The following is a 19,554-nucleotide window of genomic DNA, read 5'->3' as shown; positions in this document are numbered from 1 at the left end:
AACAGAAACACAAAAGAACTTTATACATAGTTTTATTTCTGTTAAATAAATTAAAAGTACCAAAAAATCTGCAAAGTTGAAAACAGGAGCAAGTGTTTCCTTGCGTACCTTTAAATGTACCTTAATTTTTCTGAACAGAAACTGAAGACAAAAAGCACAATGAATCCACACAAATACATCAGTTGGTACGGTGGCATAAGACAACACTTAAAATCAGAGGTTATTGATTATACTGATTTTTCTGTTTGACATGATGAGGGTAATATTTCTACAGACAAAAGTGAATAACTAAATGCTATTGTATAATGGTTCTCCCACATCTGAATCACCAGGAACTATTCCTTCAGGCCCAAGCCACATTTTGGCAAAGCTCATTTCAGTTAAGGCCAACAGAAGAATCTAGTGCTCCGATGGCAATAAGGCAGAATAAACTATGCAAGAAAGGAACAACTCAGGCCAACAGGCTTATCCTTTTTAGTGCCGTGATTGTCAGTGTTGTCACATTATGTCATGTGCTCACATTGTGTCCAACGATAAAATATTTTGAAGTTCCTGGAGCATCTGAGGAGAAAATCTCTGGGGTTTTCCAGCATTACTACACTGCAGGAGATACTGAGCAAAGTAAATCACTTTCATAAATGTGAATATTCTTGTCAACTGTGAAAGCTAATGCTGACATCTACTGGGAAAAACTGTTAAATAGGAAATACTGTTCATTCTACACAGCACAGAAGTTCCTTATTTCAATAACCATAACATGTTTTGCAACAGTGACTCGGGGAAAAAAATAAAACCTCTGTGGCACAAATGAGAAAGTTGCACAGACAGGCTGTATCCTGCAGAGTAATGAGCCATTAAATCTTGCACCCAGAAAATGCTGCATCACTTAAAATAAGTATTACTCATCTGGATTTACTATAAGGAACACAACGGCTGTGTCTTGGCATCACACAGGCGTAAAACGATGAATAATGAGCTTTCAGATGAGGCAGAAGTGAGGAAAAAGACAAGTAAACAAACACAGACATTAACATTACCACTTTCATGACAAACATGACAGACTGTAGACACCATCACAGATTTGCACCACCATACCAACAGTCAAATACCCATGTAACGATCACTGCAGTATTTACACCATTTAAGACATCGAGAACCACAGAGGGTGACTCTTCACTCGATTCTGGTTGACCAGGAAGTTAGTGTGTTAACAGACTTGTTTTGTAACTCAAGAGGAACTAGCAAAACGAGATGTAAGGCTCACGGCTGAAGTTACACAAAAACACAGCACACACTCACGACAAAGAGTTTTCTATAACAGGATGATAAAAACAACTGATGAATATTTCCAATGAAAACGTTTTTAAAACAATGCAGAGCTGAAAATAAACCATACGGTAATATGAAACAAAAACTGTTCAGGTGGTGCAAACTTGAAAGAAAAAAAAATATATAAATAACAGTTAAAGTACAATGAACATAAGAAATAATTCTTTCAGATATCTTAACGTTGTCCCCCTCAACTAAAATGCTGCAAAATGAATGATTGTCATGATTTATCTTAAGCTTAAACATTCTTAGTGACAGTTTTTAACAATTAACCCATTTCAAACTATTTAATGATTTCAATAGTATACTTGTATTCAGTCTACTTCATCAAACATCAGGAGTTTCCTTTTCTTTAGTGTAACTGAGTCTTTTTCTTAGTATCTACGGATACATAGTGTTTTCACATTCATACCACTCACTGTTCAGGGGTTGTTTTGGCATGAGCACCTACAATAAGGAGGGTCAGCTGAGGACAAGGACAACTCTAGTCTCGAGGCACAGGTCCTTTAGGTCATCAGAAAGTGCATAGGCATCGGTCCAAACCTCTGCCAAGTGCTCCCAAATCCAGTGAGCGGTCATACTATTAATGAAGATATGACACTTGGCAAAATCATCACAGTTCTAATTCAAGTCTGGGGTACCGCTATCATGAGAATTTGTGACAGGTAGGGTGCAGAACAGTTGCATTGGTCTCCAAAAGATGACAAAATACCAAGTGGATCATGTTACAGTGTCCTACAGGTCCAGGTCTTGTGCCAAAATTGGGCCAGGTTGGGAATGAAATTCCGAACCCGACTGATGCCGTGAAGGTCCCTTGACCTCGCTTACTCCTCGTCTCCCGCCATGAGGAAACCCAGAATGAAGTCGATGGCTTTCTGCCGCTCGTGCGATGTCTGCCTGCCCACCAGGTTGGGAGGTGGACGGATAAGGAGGCTTGCAAAGAGGGTAGCTAAAATACAAGAAGAAAAATGCTTAACTACATATAAAAAGACTTTTTTTAACTTTGTCTCACACATGAAAACAATAGCACATGCTCTCTGATCAGTAGTGTCGATATGAGCAGTTCAACATTCAGTAAACATTCATGTCGCATTAGTAGAATATTTAGTGGGATGGCTACCATAAAGATGCCGGGTAAAATGCCCGACTGCCAGAACATAAGATTAAGTAATGCTCTAAAATACCAACTGTATCTTCCACAACGCTGCTACTACTTAGTGGTGACCCTTAAAGGCAGGTTAATTAAATTCCATTATCTTTTGCCTGTGAATGTATTTAAGGTGAAGAGGACAGTTGCGGCTGGGCACCATTTCAGAACTTTTTTTACAGTTAAAGTCATGCTACGTAAATTTAATGGTCACACATCTCTAAAAAAAGAAATCTGTATCAAAAAGCTGCCATTATTGGATTATTATTATGATGATTATTTTTAAACATTACAGCATCCACATCGGAATAGGTCTAAAAGAAAAATCTGGTACAGTCAGGCTGTAGGCTAAATATATTAAATACTAAACATACTTGATAACTAATTAACTAAACTGTTTACTAAGCACCAACGTATGGTAACCATAAGATAGGAGCTGTCTATGTCATACCTATGAGGCTGGCTGTTAGGTTGTTGTTGTGTGAGTGCTTGAGAAGCTCCTTTAGAAAGGCCATTAAGTAGCGAAACACGTTGCGGTGAGCCCGGGGCAACTGGGAGATCAACTGTAATTCATCAAAGTGCAGACAGATTAGTCATATAGAAAAATTTGCAACCCTGCATTCACACAATTCACACACTTCCTAATTTGCTATACGTCATATTTTGCAGTCTAAACACAAACAACTAGTGATCACTGTACCTGTTTGCAGAGGCGGCTGTCATGAGCGCAGTCTAGGCACCTTTGGTAGAGCTCATAACACACCACTGGCTCCGGCAAGGCCTCCAAGAAGATCAACAGAGCCTCAGCTACAGAGTGGTTACAACCAGCTACGTGATGAGTTAGGGAAGAATAAGCAAACATGGAGCTGGACGTGTGCCTTGCACCACAAATTTCCCATCTGATCATCTTCAAAGCCTAACAAACTAATCTAAAATAACCCTTTTCACTCAATGTGGACATCACAGTGTCACCTGACCATTATTATTATTATTACTGTTATCATCACCAACTCATTCTAATGACCAAGACACAACAGGGTCCATGAGTCCACTGAGTAAGTTTGATGAATGTATGATGTTATTTTATTTGCAGTGATTGCCAGACTGGGTCTTGGTGAAATGTGGGCCAGTGACTGGCTTCATAAACAAGGATACGGATGGTGTCTGGGATGCTGGTGTCCAGACAGTCGATGATGCTCTGCAGCTCTTCCTGTAACCCTGGTGTCTGGAACAGGTCCTCCTGAGAGACATACAAAGACAAATGTGGAACATTTAAAACAGTTCTCACAAGTACCCATCTAACATGTGTGCAGACACAAAGTGAGGCGAGTTTTAGAGGCGGTGCAATTACATGAAAAGTTAATGGAACAATGCCATTAAATTCAAATTTGCCCAGGGCAGTGTGAAAATGTTATCAACTCAGGTGAAAAAAAATGTGCCTGTATTCCAGGCCTTTATTGATCTTCTTCGTGAACATGCAGAGACAAGAGGTAAAATGAGAGTCAGGAGGGAAACCGGTACATCAGCTGTTTGAGGCAAATCACCACAGGCTGCACAAATGATCCAGCGGTCAAATTTGCATGAATGATACAAAACAAAAACTCCCTTCACTTTTATTCCTGAACACACCTGAAGTGTCACAACATAAAGGTGCAACAGGTTGCACAATATAAGTACATGGATTATAAAGCTGGTATTATGATATAAGACTAGACTATGTGGGATTTTAAGTATTACAGTAATTTCATCTATCCACTAAACCTCTTGGCCTCTAAAAGCACCAATAGGCATTTTAAAAATATTATCATAGCATGTACTCAAAAGTACTTGTGTGAAAAATACTAGAAAATATAAAAATATATTACACAATAGGCGGTATTCATATGTATTACTCCTCTGAAGAAAACATGAAAGCTCAGACAGGTACTATATCACTTGCTTAAAAGTTACAAAAGTCAACTTAACATCACAACAATTACTCAAAGAAGACAAAACCTAGTATATGGCTGGACTTTGTATGGTCAATGTGTGAAACTGAGGACGTAGTTGAAAACCGCTGTGAACAACTACTTTCAATTCATGACATCATTGCATTCAGCCAAAAACTACATCCCTCTCATTCACAGTTCAGCAGTTTTACCATTTCAACCATTTTTACAACTGTGTTATTAGTTGGTGGCGTCTCACCTGATCACAGGACTTGGTGAAGAGGTGGTTGACCAGAATCCACACCTCCTTGGGGATCTTTAGAGGTTTGTCCTCAGTACTCGCACCATCCACCATCAGGAAGCTCACCTTTGACTTTTCCTGATAGGAGAAAAATCCCTTTGTTTTACATTGACAAATTGTAGCAGAGACATTAGATCCAGTAATTTCCAGTAATAAAAATACCAAAATTTCCCAATTCATTACCAGAAAAATGATCTGAATACATGACATTATTCCCCATACTATGCGGTTCATACTGCTTTGATCAAGGGTAACGGCGACTACTGGGATGACTGCACATTACACATCTGATCAATTAGTGATGTAGTAGGAGCAGCAGTCAGGGGTCTGGAAACTTGAAGGAGAGCCATTTTACTAAGAGCTGGATATCACATTCTTTTTGTCTCTGCAAATGGATCCCCGAGACTCATGAGAGACATCCAAAAATAACCACAGCTATTGAGGCTGCACATTAAGGCAGCAGAGACTGGAGTAGGCCTTTAATGGGGGATGATGCAAACATGCAGAACTAATGTGATATTCTTTAAAATGTTTTAACACACAAAAGCTTTTCCTGTGATCCTTAAGGATATTTACAGTGTGAGGAAACTTCCAGGGGGGGGATTCAAATCCAAGAAAGCTGTTACATAAAATTTATTAAACTGCTACATTGTAAAGGAACGGGGAAACATATATATTCTGAATGGCTCAGTGTTTACTCATGCAGCTATTTTGTTTCAGTAACAAGTTATCAAATGGAAGAAGAGACTTGTCGCCAGGCTTCAAATGAGTGTCTGAGCTTAGCTGAACAGAATCTAATACTTCTCATTAGCTTTAATCATGTGTATGAAGGAACTGTGCAATGAGGGTGACCTGCTGTGAAATGAGATTTAGTGTGTGTGTGTGTGTCTAACTTTCACTGGACTGGTGCACTCTGTTCTAAGTGGGTGAGGGGAGATTTAATGGCTGACTGATCCACACATACAGATTAACTAAACTGGTATGGTCTGGTCTGTGATAGCCTTGTCAGCTTTCTGAAATGTAGGGTGAGTATACACTGATTCAGTTTTCATATTAGCTTGTACAACTGCATTGTAACAGTTGTAAACAGCAGTAAAGTTTCAGTGTGCAATATTGTAGCTGAACAGGACTGTACCTTAAAAGAATAGTTCAACATTTAGGTAATATGCTTAGATCCTTTCTGACTTTGCGAGAATTAGACGAGAGGTTTGATACCACTTTTGTGTCTGTACCTCGTGCATGGAGCTGAACCCAGGAGGTGGTTAGCATAGCTTGGCGTAAAGACTTGAAGCAGGGGGAAATAGTTAGCCTGGCTCTCTCTACAGTCAAAAATACACCTACCAACACTTCTAAAACTTACCAAAGAAATAGTTGAAGCACATACCACCACTGAAAAATCACAAATTGTTGTGCTTGTATTTCTGTTTGTCCACAGACATGCTGTCAAAGTTGAGTATGGCTGAGCTTTACACAGACTGCACTGTAACATCATTCAGCAAGGCACTGCAATCAAATATTTACATTACTTTGTAACGTGAACACTGTTGTATTGTTTGCGTCATGATACTCACGACGAAAGATTAAATAACTGCCACCGACACGACTTTCCAGAGTCATAAAACCCTGTGTCAGAGTACTATAACACACTCTGCAGGGTTTTGGTATCTGATAAGCCTTCACACTCATGGATCCGTTACCCAAACTTCCTGTAACTCAGACTTCCTGTATTGGATATCTTGTCTCACTGGTGCCAGAAGCAACACAGCCCCTTTCACTGTTTTACCACAGGGCCATCTTTAGGCTGAACCACACTTGGAGGTGTTGTAAGTATATGTATGACTTTTAGACATGTCCAGCTGTTTCCCTCTGATTTTCAGTCTTTATGTGAAGTTAGCCGAATCACCTCCCAGCTCTCCTCCATACTTAACATACAGACATGAAATTGGTTTCAAACTTCTCATCTAACTCTCAGAAAGCAAATAAAGATATTTTTCGTTTCATCTTGTTGGACAACAGAATAACAAGTTAATGGTCCAATGACTTAAGGAAAATTTGTACTGTAGTATTTGAATCTAAGGTCAAAGTTGTTTGTTGATATATGCCTGATTCTAATTATACCTGAACCAGATTCTTTTTATGATGTGAACAACTGAGGGCGTCAACAAAGTGTCATAAAGCAAATATCTGACCTCAGAAGTCTACAGATACATTGACCCTGTTCTGACTGATACTTGATCAGTATCAGTGTTAATATTTTACCTTTTCCATGTAGCTGTCCTCTCCCTGAGCAAGAAGTCAGCCCACAACCACAGTGAAGAGTTGGAAAGGAATGATCAAGGCAACGAGAGGCGATGAAGGGAAACAAAAGAAGAAAGAAGAAAGTAGATAGAAGTGCTATGTATAAACACAATCAAGAAAGTAGAGAGATTATGGATTGTTTTTGCATAAATCATTTGATCAAATACACCAGGCTAGAATGAAAATGGGACAGTTTAGTAGAAATAAAGGAGTGCTGAATGATAGTAACACTATATTCCAAAGAAAAATCAGATTAAGTCAAAAATAGCACTACAGAAGCAGACAGAAGTGATCATGTTAAGACCAGAGGAGTCTAATGGCTAAAGTGGGTCTAACCTGAGTCAGTTTTGCCTGTTCTTTAGGAGCTCCCTTCCTATGTTTTTGCCACTTCCTCGTTCCCTTGGCCCCTCATGGCCAGAAATATACAGATTGAGACATTTTATGCTCTCCAAATATAGGTGCTCTCTGTGACTGAGTTTACCCTAAGGGAATGAACAAGTCCTCACGTGTCCCCGCCCAGGTTTCAGGTGGTGAAGCCAGAGTGAGGAACAGCCATCAGATTACAATCTGAGCTGAATGCCTCTGTGCAAAGGAAAGCTTAGGTGTCACAATCAGGGTTTCAACTAATCTGATGAAAATATGCCTTTGTTCACTAAACCTACTACTTTAAATTGTTTTGACTGTATTTTTTGCTTCATGACCACTGTATTAGCTTTCCCTCACCAGGTCAATGAGTTTGGTGATGGGGATCTCCCTGATGGGCTTCTTCATGCGGCACAGAGTCTCCAGCGAGGTGCCAAAGCAGCTGGGCAGGTATTTGCCAGAGATGGTAATGAAGTAGTCTTTGCCACGGTCCAGATGGAGCACCAGAATGTCCTCGATGGCGTCCTCTGCAGAGTTCAGCAGTGTGACTGAGTCTTTACTGACATAAACCTCCAGATAGATCTCCAGGGTCTCAGCTGTTCAGGGAGAAAAGTTCACAGAGAAACTTTGTGAGAAGCATAATGAGAACATCGTCAGAGGAGCTGCCTCTGCACTGTTTCTTTATTGCAAGCTAAAGGAACATCATCTTGCAAGGAAACATGCATATTTTGAACCGTGCCTTATTTATCCGTTATTGTCTGGAGCACCAATCATCCACTTTTCCCTACTAGTTGTCTTGTTATACATACACAAATGAGGGTAGAAAAACTTTACAAACACTGAGGAATCAGACAAGCTGTTAGTCTTTGTTACTCCTTCGCATTGTAAATTAATTTAAAAAAATACTGCAAATGAGAATTCCACTATTTGAAAACACCTCATTGTTTTGAATATTGTGAAAAGTCACTCTAGTTTGATTTTTCACAATATTCAGTGGTAAACATGCCACAGTACAAAGATGTCCTTAAGACACTACTAAATTTATAATATCCCATTTTTATTTAATTTCCAATAAGTAAGATATTACATAATTAGATATCTACAATTTGCGGTAACAAGCCAAAACACAAGGGACTAATTAAGATAAAAAGGACTTACTGGGCTCTAAGAATCCATCACTAGGCTCGGCACGCAGCCAAGGCTTGCAATATTGTGAGTCATTGAGTTTGGGGATGAAGGCAAAATGACAGGGGACCTGCCCGTCATTTGTTATCAGGAAGCGCTGCTTCTGAAGCTGCCGGAATTTGACATTCTCAAATGTAAACTGAAGGACAAGGAAAAAGAAGAAACATTAATAACAGACTCTCAGTAACTTCATCCTACAAAAGAGACTACCATAGACTACTTGGTTTTTGATTTTTTAAAAGTAATTAGTGTCTGATTTTATATCAGGATGAGGAAACATAATACAGATGTTTATTCTGATCAGCACATGTGTATGTGAGGACTTCATTCTTACCTCCCTCCTGCTCAGAGATACAGATGGAAGGAAATCATTCTCCATTCTGTCCATCGCTCGAACAATCTCCTCAAACACCTTTTTGTGTCGCTGCTCATTTACAACCTTCACCTGTTACACAAACACATTTGTTACACATTTATTGATTTTAAAATCAATAAAAAAGTATTCATTATATCAAACTCTTACATATTCTCACAATTAATAGCGTAACCTTGCATGTTTTAACGTTTTTTTAAAGTTTCAGTTTAAGGTGTTTTATTTGACAACATAGAGTCTTACCCCTATACTGAAAAGGGAGCTAACAGGCTTGTGATCACTTGTTTGCAGCTCCATGTGACTTCGGTATTTTTGCTGCTTGACATTGTTGCCCCTCCAAAGAATCCTATCACACCATGCCGGAACACGGCACTTCCCACTGCAGGAAACAGTTGCAATTTCATTGGCAAAGTCATGGGTCAGACATCAGACTCACATGTTGTACTGCTGACTCTGTTAGTGTAATGATAAAGCCGGAAAAGGCCGGAAAAGGCCAGAAAAGGCCGGAAAAGGCTTCCTTACTCGCAAAATGTAATCAGGATTCCAAAGAAGAAAAAGCAAGGACAAGTTGGCAAAAGCAGTACAAATCCTGGAGTAAGTTGTGTATTCAATCATTAAAAAAACAGATACAACACAGGGATATGTTTTTACCTCGAGTCCCATCGATCTGTTTTGGGGTCATACTTGTACGTGGGAGTGAAGTTAATCTCTCCCTCCATGAAGTCTGTGAAGGCTCTCTTTGTCTGCCTCTGAATGTTCAGCTACACATAAAAAGTGGCAACATTGTCAAGTACTAGTTGCTGAAAACTAAAAACTAAATCATTCATTACTGAATCCTTAATTACTGTCACAATAAACTGAGTTAATGAGGTAATCATAACAAATTACAGTAATCCTAAACACATGTAACAATGACGTTTGCAATACTTAGATAACATTTCACACCAGAGTATTTCCAAACTCAAGTGCAGATGACTGATACAAACAAGCATATTTTACCATAGTTTACTATACTGTGCAGCTACACTAGAGTTACAGCCTAAGAGCCTTACATAAGTCCAAAACTCAATGATTTTATGTCAAACTCACTCTATATGTGGTAAATTATTCAACACTTTTAAAACTGTAGGTAATTATAGACACACAAGCTGTAATAAGGGGCATACATCTGTATTTATTTAAAAGTACAGTCAAAATTCTTCTTTTCTCTTTCAGCTGTTGCTTGTCAGTGCACAACAAATAAATGTAGAGAACACACACAGACTCACCTGATCAACCTCCTGAAGCCTCTTTAGCTCGTTCTGAGCAATGAGCTGTTTGACTTCAGATGCATCGTACATGAACAGACGATAATTTAAATCCCCAAGCCAGATTACAACACTGAAACACAAAAAGAGACAGAGAATTAATACACGCACAACTTTATAGTGAATATGATTATCCTCACAAACAGTAAGATCATGTCAAGAAAACTGTAGTCTGTATGTTTGTAAAGCTAGTGAAGACAGTAACACTGACTAAGTTAGTGATTTAAGTAATAAGAACTTTGGTGGTATTGCAGAATACTGGAAATTATGAAAAAAAATCATCTTTGTATGTAAAAAATAAAATAATAAAACAATTCAGTTACAGCCAGATGTGAATATAACCTCAGACTGACGATACAAATACAACCAATGAGTGTGAAATCAGACTTTGCACATTAATCCAGAGCTCTTCTCACTCAGCATGAATGACGGAGGAACTCACTCATGCTTGACGATACTGAGAGGGGGGTGCTCCAGTAAGTGGAAGGTCATGCGGGCACATATGTCTTTATAGTCCTGGTTGCGGCGCTCAAAGTCTTCCACGTGTGCTGCTAGATGCGAGTTTACGATGCAGAAACTAGTGTTGTGGAAAACAAACCTCACTGCCACACCTCCTTTGTTCCCCTGCAAAGAAAAAAAGATATTTAAATAAAAGAAATAACACAGGATGTCAGTTTGACATCTGAACAGCCTCTTGTTTTAATTTAGGCAAATTAATGCAGGAATAAACATGTTTAATATTACATAAATCAAACAGACGTCAAGTGCAGTTTACAGTAAATACTGCAATCTGAAAAAAAACAAAAAAAAAAACAGACATTACCAAGGAGGTAATATTTACAGTCTGTGTGTTTGTAACCAAGATCTCTAAAGACATAACAGATTCCAGTGATATTTAGTGAAAAATTAGACCATGAACAAAGAATGAGTGATTCTTGTTTGGTATAGCAATCTTTAAAGTATTTCCAACCACATTTTTGAACATTTTACAAAATTCTCATCAGCTCCTGAACTCAAAGGCAAAAATAAAACCTTTATTATTTTATTATTTTATTAGTTGAAGCAGTTGGTCTAAATTTCATGTGTACAAACCATTTTCCCCATGATTCCTGTCCCCACGTGCTCTGCAGCCACTTCTTTAATGTGATTCTTGAGATTCTTTTTGACAAAGACAACAAGCATCATCCCAACTAGTCGTATGATCCGAACCTGTAGAAATACAAAAAAACAAAACAAGTGAGTGCCTATTCCATGTGTGTTCTGTCCTATTAACATGCAAATCATGCTTTCATCAACACGAAGATCCAACAGTCCTAGAAAGTACTGATTTATTTCAAAGGAGGCATTTCTCCTACCCACCCTCTTGTACTTGGCTTTTGGATGCAAACTTCTCTCCACAGCTTCCACCCACAGCTGCTCCTTGGACGAGTCCATGTAGAAGAAAGCTTCAGTGCTCAGGTCCAATTCTTGAAAACTAAAGTCATAAACCAAGTCATGGTGATATTAAAGCAAGAAAAGAAGACAACTTTGTACAATTTCATAGTCAGAAAAGTGGTGTAATTCATTCTTACTGACCCCAGAGCGTAAAGATCAGGAGGATCTGTGTCACAGCAGAGCCACGGCGCAAGGGTGCTGTCCGGAGGCTGGCCGTTCACATTCCACGTTCCTGTGAAAAACCTAAAGACAATACACACAGTGAAGGGTTAGTGGTGGCAGAAGCAGCAATCTGCAGTATTTTTGAATTACAAGTTCCCCTGCATAATCACATAAATACAAAATCAAAAATATGCTCCTCTCACCTAAAGTCCTGGATGTCGACATATTCGTTTTCCTTCTTCCCCAGGCGGTGTTTGATGAGGTATTCTCTTTGCCCAGCCTGGCTGGAGAACATGGCCTGTCTCATGCTGTTTGTGGTGGGGCTCTCACACCAAGATGGTGGCCTGTCCACACGGTCAAACCCTGACTTAAAATGACTGGAACGGAAGAAATTTGGTATCATTTAACACCAGCAACATTTTGGGCTTGTTCCAATTTGGGATACAGAGCTTCAAGTTCTAGACACATCAAGGAAAATTAAAGCAGGATAAACCTGACCACAAGCTGGAGTGCCACAGCAATGGGTCTGGATACTTTTGTAAATGAAAGATTTCAGTGTTTGATTTTTAATAAATTGTATCCATTTAAAATTAAATCTACAATGGAATAAAGATTGATGGGGTCTGAATACTTTCTGAAGCCACTGTATGACATCTAAACCATTTAAACTGATATAAATATACTTTGCAATGAAATATCAGACTCCAGTGTTTCTGCTGTCCTGACAGGTTAACTTACTCTGGTTTGGTGTTGGTGATTAAGGAGTTGTCTTTGGCCCTCTCTTTAGAGACTGGTGTAGGAGGCAGAGGAGTGGATGGAGTGTAGGAGGCTTTGCGAGGAGGTAGAGGGGGAACAGGAGGAGGCTCCCTAGAGGCAACTATTCGATTCTGGTGGTTCTTCTTTTCCTCCACTTTGAGAGTGTGGTTGAAGTTATCTTCAAAGCCAAAGTCTGAGGCAAGCGACTGAACTGGATCTTCAAGTAAAAAGAAAGTTCAAAAACAGAGGATTCAATCTAACAGCAACAGAAATTAATTTGGAAGAAATTATAACTGAAACTGTTATGGTGAGGGCTTTGTTATCATTTATGCATCTTTTTTTCTTAACTGATTGATTTTCCTGACTGGAAACACAGTATCCGTATATTACCTGTGTTAGTCTGATTTGTTGATGTGATGTTGTTGAGTTTGGGAGGCAATGCACCGGCAGATTTGGATGGGTTAACTCCCTCAGAGCCCACAGAGTTAACAGCCTTGTTTGCTCTTTGCGGTGGGATGGGGACTGGACCTCTCGGGGTTGTTGGAACAAGGGGCTCCATTGCTTTGGATTTTGTGAGTTTGGATTCCACTGAGAAGATTAAACAGTATTGTCAGAGGGAAGCACACAATGATCCAGACTCAAATCAACTTCACTCAAACAGTAGAAACATCATCCCAGGAATTATCTTAAACTGTGTAACAGCTACAGCTTGCTCAAGAAAACCAACAAAGCCACTATGAAGCTAATATGAATTATGAAACCTTAGACTTTACTTAAGTAAATTCACATCCTGTTCCAGCTGACCTCTCTCAATGTAAATATGAGCTCAGATAAAAATGAGCCAACACCCACAAGAGCTATGTTGTCATTAAAGGAAGCAGAGGCCTGTTGGTAACACAACTGAAGACGACTGATTATTACAAGATGTTACTACTATTAACAAGTGAATCAGCAAATTATAGTAGTTGCAGTGAAATTGGATGAACAGGTTCTCAGTATAGAAGTGATTACAACTCAGTACCCCTCCATGATCCAGATTCAAAACATATTATTATTAGCCACAGTTTACATACACATAAACAAGAGGCACTTGGATGGCCAAGTGATGTTCTGCTATGATCTCCATGACAAAAGAGCATGTACAGTATGCTCTAGTAGTTTGTCATCAGGAATACGAAAACAAAGTTATCAAAAATCTGTTGTACCTCATTACTATGCAAATGTATGGAGCAAGCTGGTTCACAAGTCAGTTTTCTCCTAATTAAGCTAATTAGATCATTAATTAGCAAAGATTTTTCATACCAACATGTCTGTCTTTGGATACTGCTGTTACTACTACTACTAATGAATCATTTATTTCAGCATGCTACAGAAGCAAATTTTCCTATGCAATTGCTTTTAACCTCAAAAGCCAAATATCTTGAATATACTGAACACATAAATAGATCAAATATCCATTAAAAAAAGAAAAAAGTAGCACATACAACAACAAAAAAAACAAATACAAAAAAAACAAACACCACCCTTGCCCAATATATCATGTTTCTTTTCATCAACTTATTCAAAATGCTCTCACAAGATTCCCACTACTTTGCTGGGATGTTGTCATTGCACACTGGTCTCACTGCCACATCTAGTAATTTTGATGTGGGGAAAAAACTGTTATGCAAGTTTGCTCATTCAGCTGATGAGTATGGCATAGTGAAAGCATAGTGACGTGAGCTTTACTCCCTTCTGGCTCCATTCACAGAGGTGGGCTGGAATGTTTAAAGATGGACCCGATTTAAAAAATGGCAGAAAAATTAATCCTTTCACCAATGTGTCAGGAATACACAGGGAATCAGCGAGTGGTGTTATCCACTCTCTGTAAATAAATGTTAGATGAGTGATTAAATAATTAATCATCCAATTGCTTTGGTCTGTTGAAAGACAGTGGAGCCTTACCTTGCTGCTGAGCACTCTTCACCTGGGCGAAGAAAGTCTGAGTCCGATCATCATCCTGCAGTTCCAACAGCAGCTCTGGGGGTTTTTCGCCTTTAATTCGTATCCTAACAAAGGCTTTAGAGGGGTACAGAAAACACAAACATTTTGGGCACATTCAGACTTTGCACATTAGAAATACAGACTGTCTCGAATACAAAGCAAAGTGATTTAACAATGAGCCAATTCAGCATTCTTTCAGGGAACCCTGGTAACTCAGGACCCATGTCTGCTACTAAATAAAGACTTTTAGCTGAGGGCATGCTCTAAAAATGTAGTATGGTTGAATAGGGGTCGTCTTGCAATAGCCATGTTTTAGCTCTCTTGTTGATACAATGCAGGACATTTTTATTTTTTCCAGCTTACTTGAAAGACCAAAATGTAATCTTTTTGAAAACGCAAGTCGAAAGAGGAATTATCTAATATGGAGAGAGGAAAAATATACTTACAATCTACTGAGAAGTCAATAAGAAAAGCCTCTTCAGCTTCTGAAACGAAAGAGGAACGAGAACTTAAAAAGTGCCTATGCAGTGTGAAGGTCTGTTGTGGTAGTAAACCACAGTGGTGTCATGAACAGGCTCTAGTTGTCATTTGCTGATTTTTAAAATTTTGTCTTCCAAGTGCAAATGGAATACCCCCTGGACTTCCACTTTTAAACCATTGTGCAATGACACTGAGTCAACAGTAACACTACTATACATAGGGCTCAAAGAATGTGCAGTCCAATACATAGAAATGGAGAATAGTCTGTAGCAGTTGGCAGCTTCAAATATCATGGATATTTGATTATACTAAGCATACCTGAAACAGGTAAAAAAAAAGGAAAAAAAAGAAAAGAAAAGTCACTTACCTCGTACAATTTCAAAATTACCATTGATGGGTATAGACAGCTGAGCCACTGGACGAGACACAACAGCTTCAGGGGTGGCCAAAACACCCAATCTGGATGAGAACAGCATAGACTCTCACTTAACAACACTTAACATCAGCTCTGTGATGTTTTAGTATCATTTAAGACTATTAAGAAAAACATCTAAAAACACAAAGACAGACAGACAAGCAGCAGTGATTTCTCTTTTTTTCTCATTACAGCCATTCTCTTGCAATTAAAACTGTGTTTCATGCATCCAGCATTCAATGTGAAAATATTAGAAAAACTGAACATTTGAGATGCAATATGGGAGTACTATTAGGATTAGATCATAATTATAAAGTGATTAAGATGTGAATTTAAGATTTTCAGAAATCTTGCACATGCCCACATGCAAAAGTCTCCTTTGGTCGAATTAGGAGTTCAGTTATTTTAGTTAAATAAGCAAACAATGACACAAAATGAACTAGCAGGCGTTCTGTTTCAGTCATATTTTGGTCCACTGTAAGAACCTGGAGCAAACTGGGAGGAGCTCTGCTTTGGGTCATTAAATAGTCGATATAACTGGCTTCAAATCAGTGATGTGAGTTAATGTAGGCAGGGTCATATTTCGCTCTAACAATGGCTGACTAACAGCCAGGGTCAAAGCAACACACTGGGCACTGCCCACATTTCCCGTCCACTGCACAGTAAGTCTGATTACTGTTGAGAGGGAAATGATTCAGCCCTGTTCCACTAAATGTGTCAGAGGGACTCACAGTTACGCAGAATCAGCAAGGGCCCTTCTGATGCTGTAAGCTACATGACAACAAACAACGGAGGATATCCCTTCCACAAGACGGTGGATAAAATAAATTAAATAGAATTGATGTCCATGTTAACTGAGACTTTCAGGTATGTTGCTTCAACTTGATGTTTATTCTTGAGGCTATTGTTTATAGCTTCTATTATCTGTCCTCTTTGAACCTCTGTAAGCCACCTTATATTACCTTTACTATAGCTGCAAAGTCAGCTCAAAAATCATAAATTGTTATGACTGCCAACACAGGAAAAACTGCAATGGCAAGGATGACAGGTGGTACAAGTACATCCTCGCCAACACTGACTGATCTTTAATGAACAACACTAATATACAAGCTCAAAAAGGCAAAATGAGTTCAAAAACCACTTTAGACAGTTTCAGGAAAAACAAAACACTGTCAGATTCACACTGGTATCTACTACAGGGCTCTTGTATTATAATGTGCTTCTTCTATCATTTTGCTCACCCTGAGACAAAAGTGTCTTGTCATAAGATGATAGATATATATTATCATATCTGTGGCGCACCAACTGAATCCCTGATATCACCTGAGTTCCATGACTCTTGACTATTTTCCCTGTCAGAATTGCTCCCGAGTTTAGTGTGTGTGGTTTTAACACAGTTAGCTGAGTACGTAGCCTGTGTGCCCATGTGAGTCTCATTACAGTCCAGGACTAAGTGGAGGAATTCTGAATAATGAGTAGTGAGCTGGCTACTGGTGGGACTAATTGCTTTCTCCCTCGCGTTAGTGCACGCCACAACCTGTTACAAACACAACTAAAACTGATGATTTAACATACCCACTGCTGTCACCCACAACATCCCCGTTCACAAAAATGAAAAAATGCTAGAGCTGACATGAAAACAGCATCAGGTTTTGTACATGTGACTGACGGATAACTCCCAGCTGAGAGCAAATCTGATTGGGCAGTAGGGTGATGTGTGTAGAGAGCCCTCCCCATCAGCTGGAGGGCCTGGGTTAAAATCCTGTTGATGTAACACTGAACTAAACCACTACAGCTCCAGGGTCAGCACTATCACATAACTGACTTTCTGACCTCTGAAGAGGAGGTCAATGAAGATTCACTGATTCCTGCAGCAACAAATTTCTTTCAGTTCAGCAACCGGACACCTGACACAGCAAATTTCTGTGATGCAACATTTGTTTAATGTGCACAGGCGCTGCATTTGGCCAGGTATTCTTGCCTTTTCATCTGGAAAAAGACTAAATGTTTCAGTTTTTGGTATTTTACTAATACACCTTACATATTTGATTTAGCCACAACAACTGCCTCCAACAATATAATGCTTATCTAAAGCCACTTGCTATAAAATCTATTCATTAGATAAGACAAGACAACCAGCCCTAAAATACAATAATCAAAAGGTACAATCTAAATCATCTTGTCTATTATTCAGTGTTCCCTTATCATGGTTCACACCCTATTGAAACTACCATGACACAAGTTCATTTGTATGTTAAACACAATATTTCAGTCTGTAGTAAATACCAGAACAGCTATTTGGTGCATGTCATTTGAAGACTACTGAAAATATAAAACATTCCCCTAATAAAGAGGTCTGCTCTGACACTTCAGATCTATCACAGCCAGCAAATAACTTCAAAACACACACAGAGTTGTCGAAAACTTAGATTTCATCAGAATAAAGCAGAACCTGAAGGAAGCTGATGCTTCAGATGAACATCAAAAATTTACATCTCACTAGATTTACCCACTGTCTGACAGAAATACATTAATTTTCAGTCACCAGGTTCTCTGATACTTACATAAACTCTCCACTGCGCTCAATTAGTGACAGTAGTCTGGGCTCCTTCTGGCCAGACCTCAGCTCCTGACCTCTCACAGTGTGAGCAGCACAATCAAGGAATTATTGTGAATGAGAATGAGAAAGGCGCTTGGACACATCACAAGCACTGAGGTGTTTATTTTAATTATCCGCATACAGATGCCTAACTATCATTTTGAGTTAGTATCTGTGTGGTTAGTCAGAAGAGACTCAGAAGTGATGATATCTGTTAGAAGAAGCCATGCTTATTGAAAATTAGGAGGCAAATTAATGTGACAAATGTGACATAAGAGAGAAAGCAGTTCAGTGGCAGCTAATGTAGCTAAATTAAAACTAAATCATGGCTAACGTGACTCTGTTCATAATAAGTGGGTTTAATTAGAAGACACTGGTGGTCATGGTGGCGTAGTTAGTAGTGAGCTGAATCAAATAGTAACTGTAACTATATAACAATCAGGTTGTTAAAATCACATTAGCTTCATTGTTAGATAGTAAAATACAGCTAACTTTCACGTATCTTGTTATCAAATGATTTCAAGTTAGCCGAGTTGCTAACGTTAACTGAGGGCTAACGTTAGCCAAAGGGCTAAAGCAAACTGAAAAGACTCCTAATAACTTAATTCAAAAAGGATATTGCCAAGCACTCCTCCTTGCATATTCCCAAAGAAGTATCCATTCTTACCGACATAAAATAAATAGCAGTTTATCAGTGGCTATAGCGACTTTCTGTCGGTTCGGTCCAGACGTTATGGGCAGGGAAAGTTAAATCCCCACCCGGTGCAGCGACTGCGACGGCCTTTCCGGTGTGACAGCTGTTTAGCAGTTGGTTGCTAATGCTTGTTAGCTTGTTAGCCAGCTGTTGTTGGTACTGCTGGATGGGGTCACAGTCTTCAACAGAGCCGACAAGTCGAAATATCCCAGTTAGTGTACGCCATACCGGCAGAAAGCTTCAAATATCCGGCTTCTCTTGCGTTCAGCTCGGTGTCAGGAGACAGGTTGGTCGGACTACATAGCTAGGTAGTTTGCGGCGGATTCAGCACCGTAGATAGCAGAGACAGTTTGGTATGTGGACTGCCCACTTCTTCCCTCCCTCACCCTGCCGCGTTATTCGTCTGTTCGGTTTCACTGGCTTCATTTTTAACGGTGGTATGAGGAAAGATAACGCCACCTTCTGCCTCGGAGTGTTGACCGGAGACTGGCTGCGGCTTCTCAGCCCCGTCCCATAAATACCGTCAAAGAACATCTGCAACATCATGTGGTAAATTCATAATTACCAATGTCTTTCAAGCTAATGCGTGTCGTGCTCATCTAAGACACGTTTCATGGTGGAATAAGTATTTGGAATTTTTACTTCAATAAAAGAAAAAATACACTCTAGTAATACTCTGCTTCTCTGCGTTAAAGATTAATTTTCACAAATAGAATAAAGATTTCACACATCTGAAACTGTGTTTTAAAGACGTTTTTATCTTGTTTATCTACTTATATAAGGCTGCAAATAATGATTAT

The 19,554-nt window shown here is 39.2% G+C and overlaps 1 protein-coding gene across 3 annotated transcripts; it reads right to left on the bottom strand.

Annotated features, from left to right (window-relative positions):
• Positions 1 to 16: 16 nt before the first annotated feature.
• Positions 17 to 19,292, bottom strand: ocrl (OCRL, inositol polyphosphate-5-phosphatase). Of its 3 annotated transcripts, XM_022760000.1 has the most exons (24): positions 18,680 to 19,292; positions 18,026 to 18,105; positions 15,414 to 15,505; positions 15,013 to 15,051; positions 14,528 to 14,641; positions 12,974 to 13,171; positions 12,566 to 12,800; positions 12,031 to 12,204; positions 11,807 to 11,908; positions 11,591 to 11,705; positions 11,324 to 11,440; positions 10,674 to 10,855; positions 10,193 to 10,304; positions 9,576 to 9,685; positions 9,168 to 9,303; positions 8,886 to 8,996; positions 8,525 to 8,690; positions 7,727 to 7,962; positions 6,965 to 6,988; positions 4,664 to 4,783; positions 3,632 to 3,716; positions 3,177 to 3,304; positions 2,928 to 3,039; positions 17 to 2,278 (listed from the first exon to the last, which is right to left on the bottom strand). In XM_022760000.1, the coding sequence occupies exons 1-24, from the start codon at positions 18,731 to 18,733 to the stop codon at positions 2,154 to 2,156; spliced, it is 2,967 nt and encodes a 988-aa protein (XP_022615721.1). In that variant the 5' UTR covers positions 18,734 to 19,292; the 3' UTR covers positions 17 to 2,153. The 3 variants fall into 3 exon arrangements, with proteins under 3 accessions (XP_022615721.1, XP_022615723.1, XP_022615724.1); XM_022760002.1 differs by lacking the exon at positions 6,965 to 6,988; XM_022760003.1 differs by lacking the exon at positions 18,026 to 18,105 and having other exon boundaries at positions 18,728 to 18,807.
• Positions 19,293 to 19,554: the final 262 nt, after the last annotated feature.

The sequence above is a fragment of the Seriola dumerili genome, unplaced genomic scaffold (genome assembly GCF_002260705.1).
Source record: "Seriola dumerili isolate Sdu_G_001 unplaced genomic scaffold, Sdu_1.0 BDQW01000331.1, whole genome shotgun sequence".
Classification (NCBI taxonomy): Eukaryota; Metazoa; Chordata; class Actinopteri; order Carangiformes; family Carangidae; genus Seriola; species Seriola dumerili.
This window is presented reverse-complemented; position numbering and strand designations above follow the sequence as displayed.

What these genes read in the sequence shown, in the direction of transcription:
- ocrl (XM_022760000.1), bottom strand. Translation starts at nt 18,733, where the DNA reads ATGTCGGTAAGAATGGATACTTCTTTGGGAATATGCAAGGAGGAGTGC. An exon ending in TATTGACTTCTCAGTAGATT is followed by an intron (nt 14,642 to 15,012) that starts GTAAGTATATTT and finishes ACCCCTCTAAAG; the next exon opens with CCTTTGTTAGGATACGAATT. An exon ending in AGGACAGCTACATGGAAAAG is followed by an intron (nt 4,784 to 6,964) that starts GTAAAATATTAA and finishes TTCTCCTATCAG; the next exon opens with GAAAAGTCAAAGGTGAGCTT.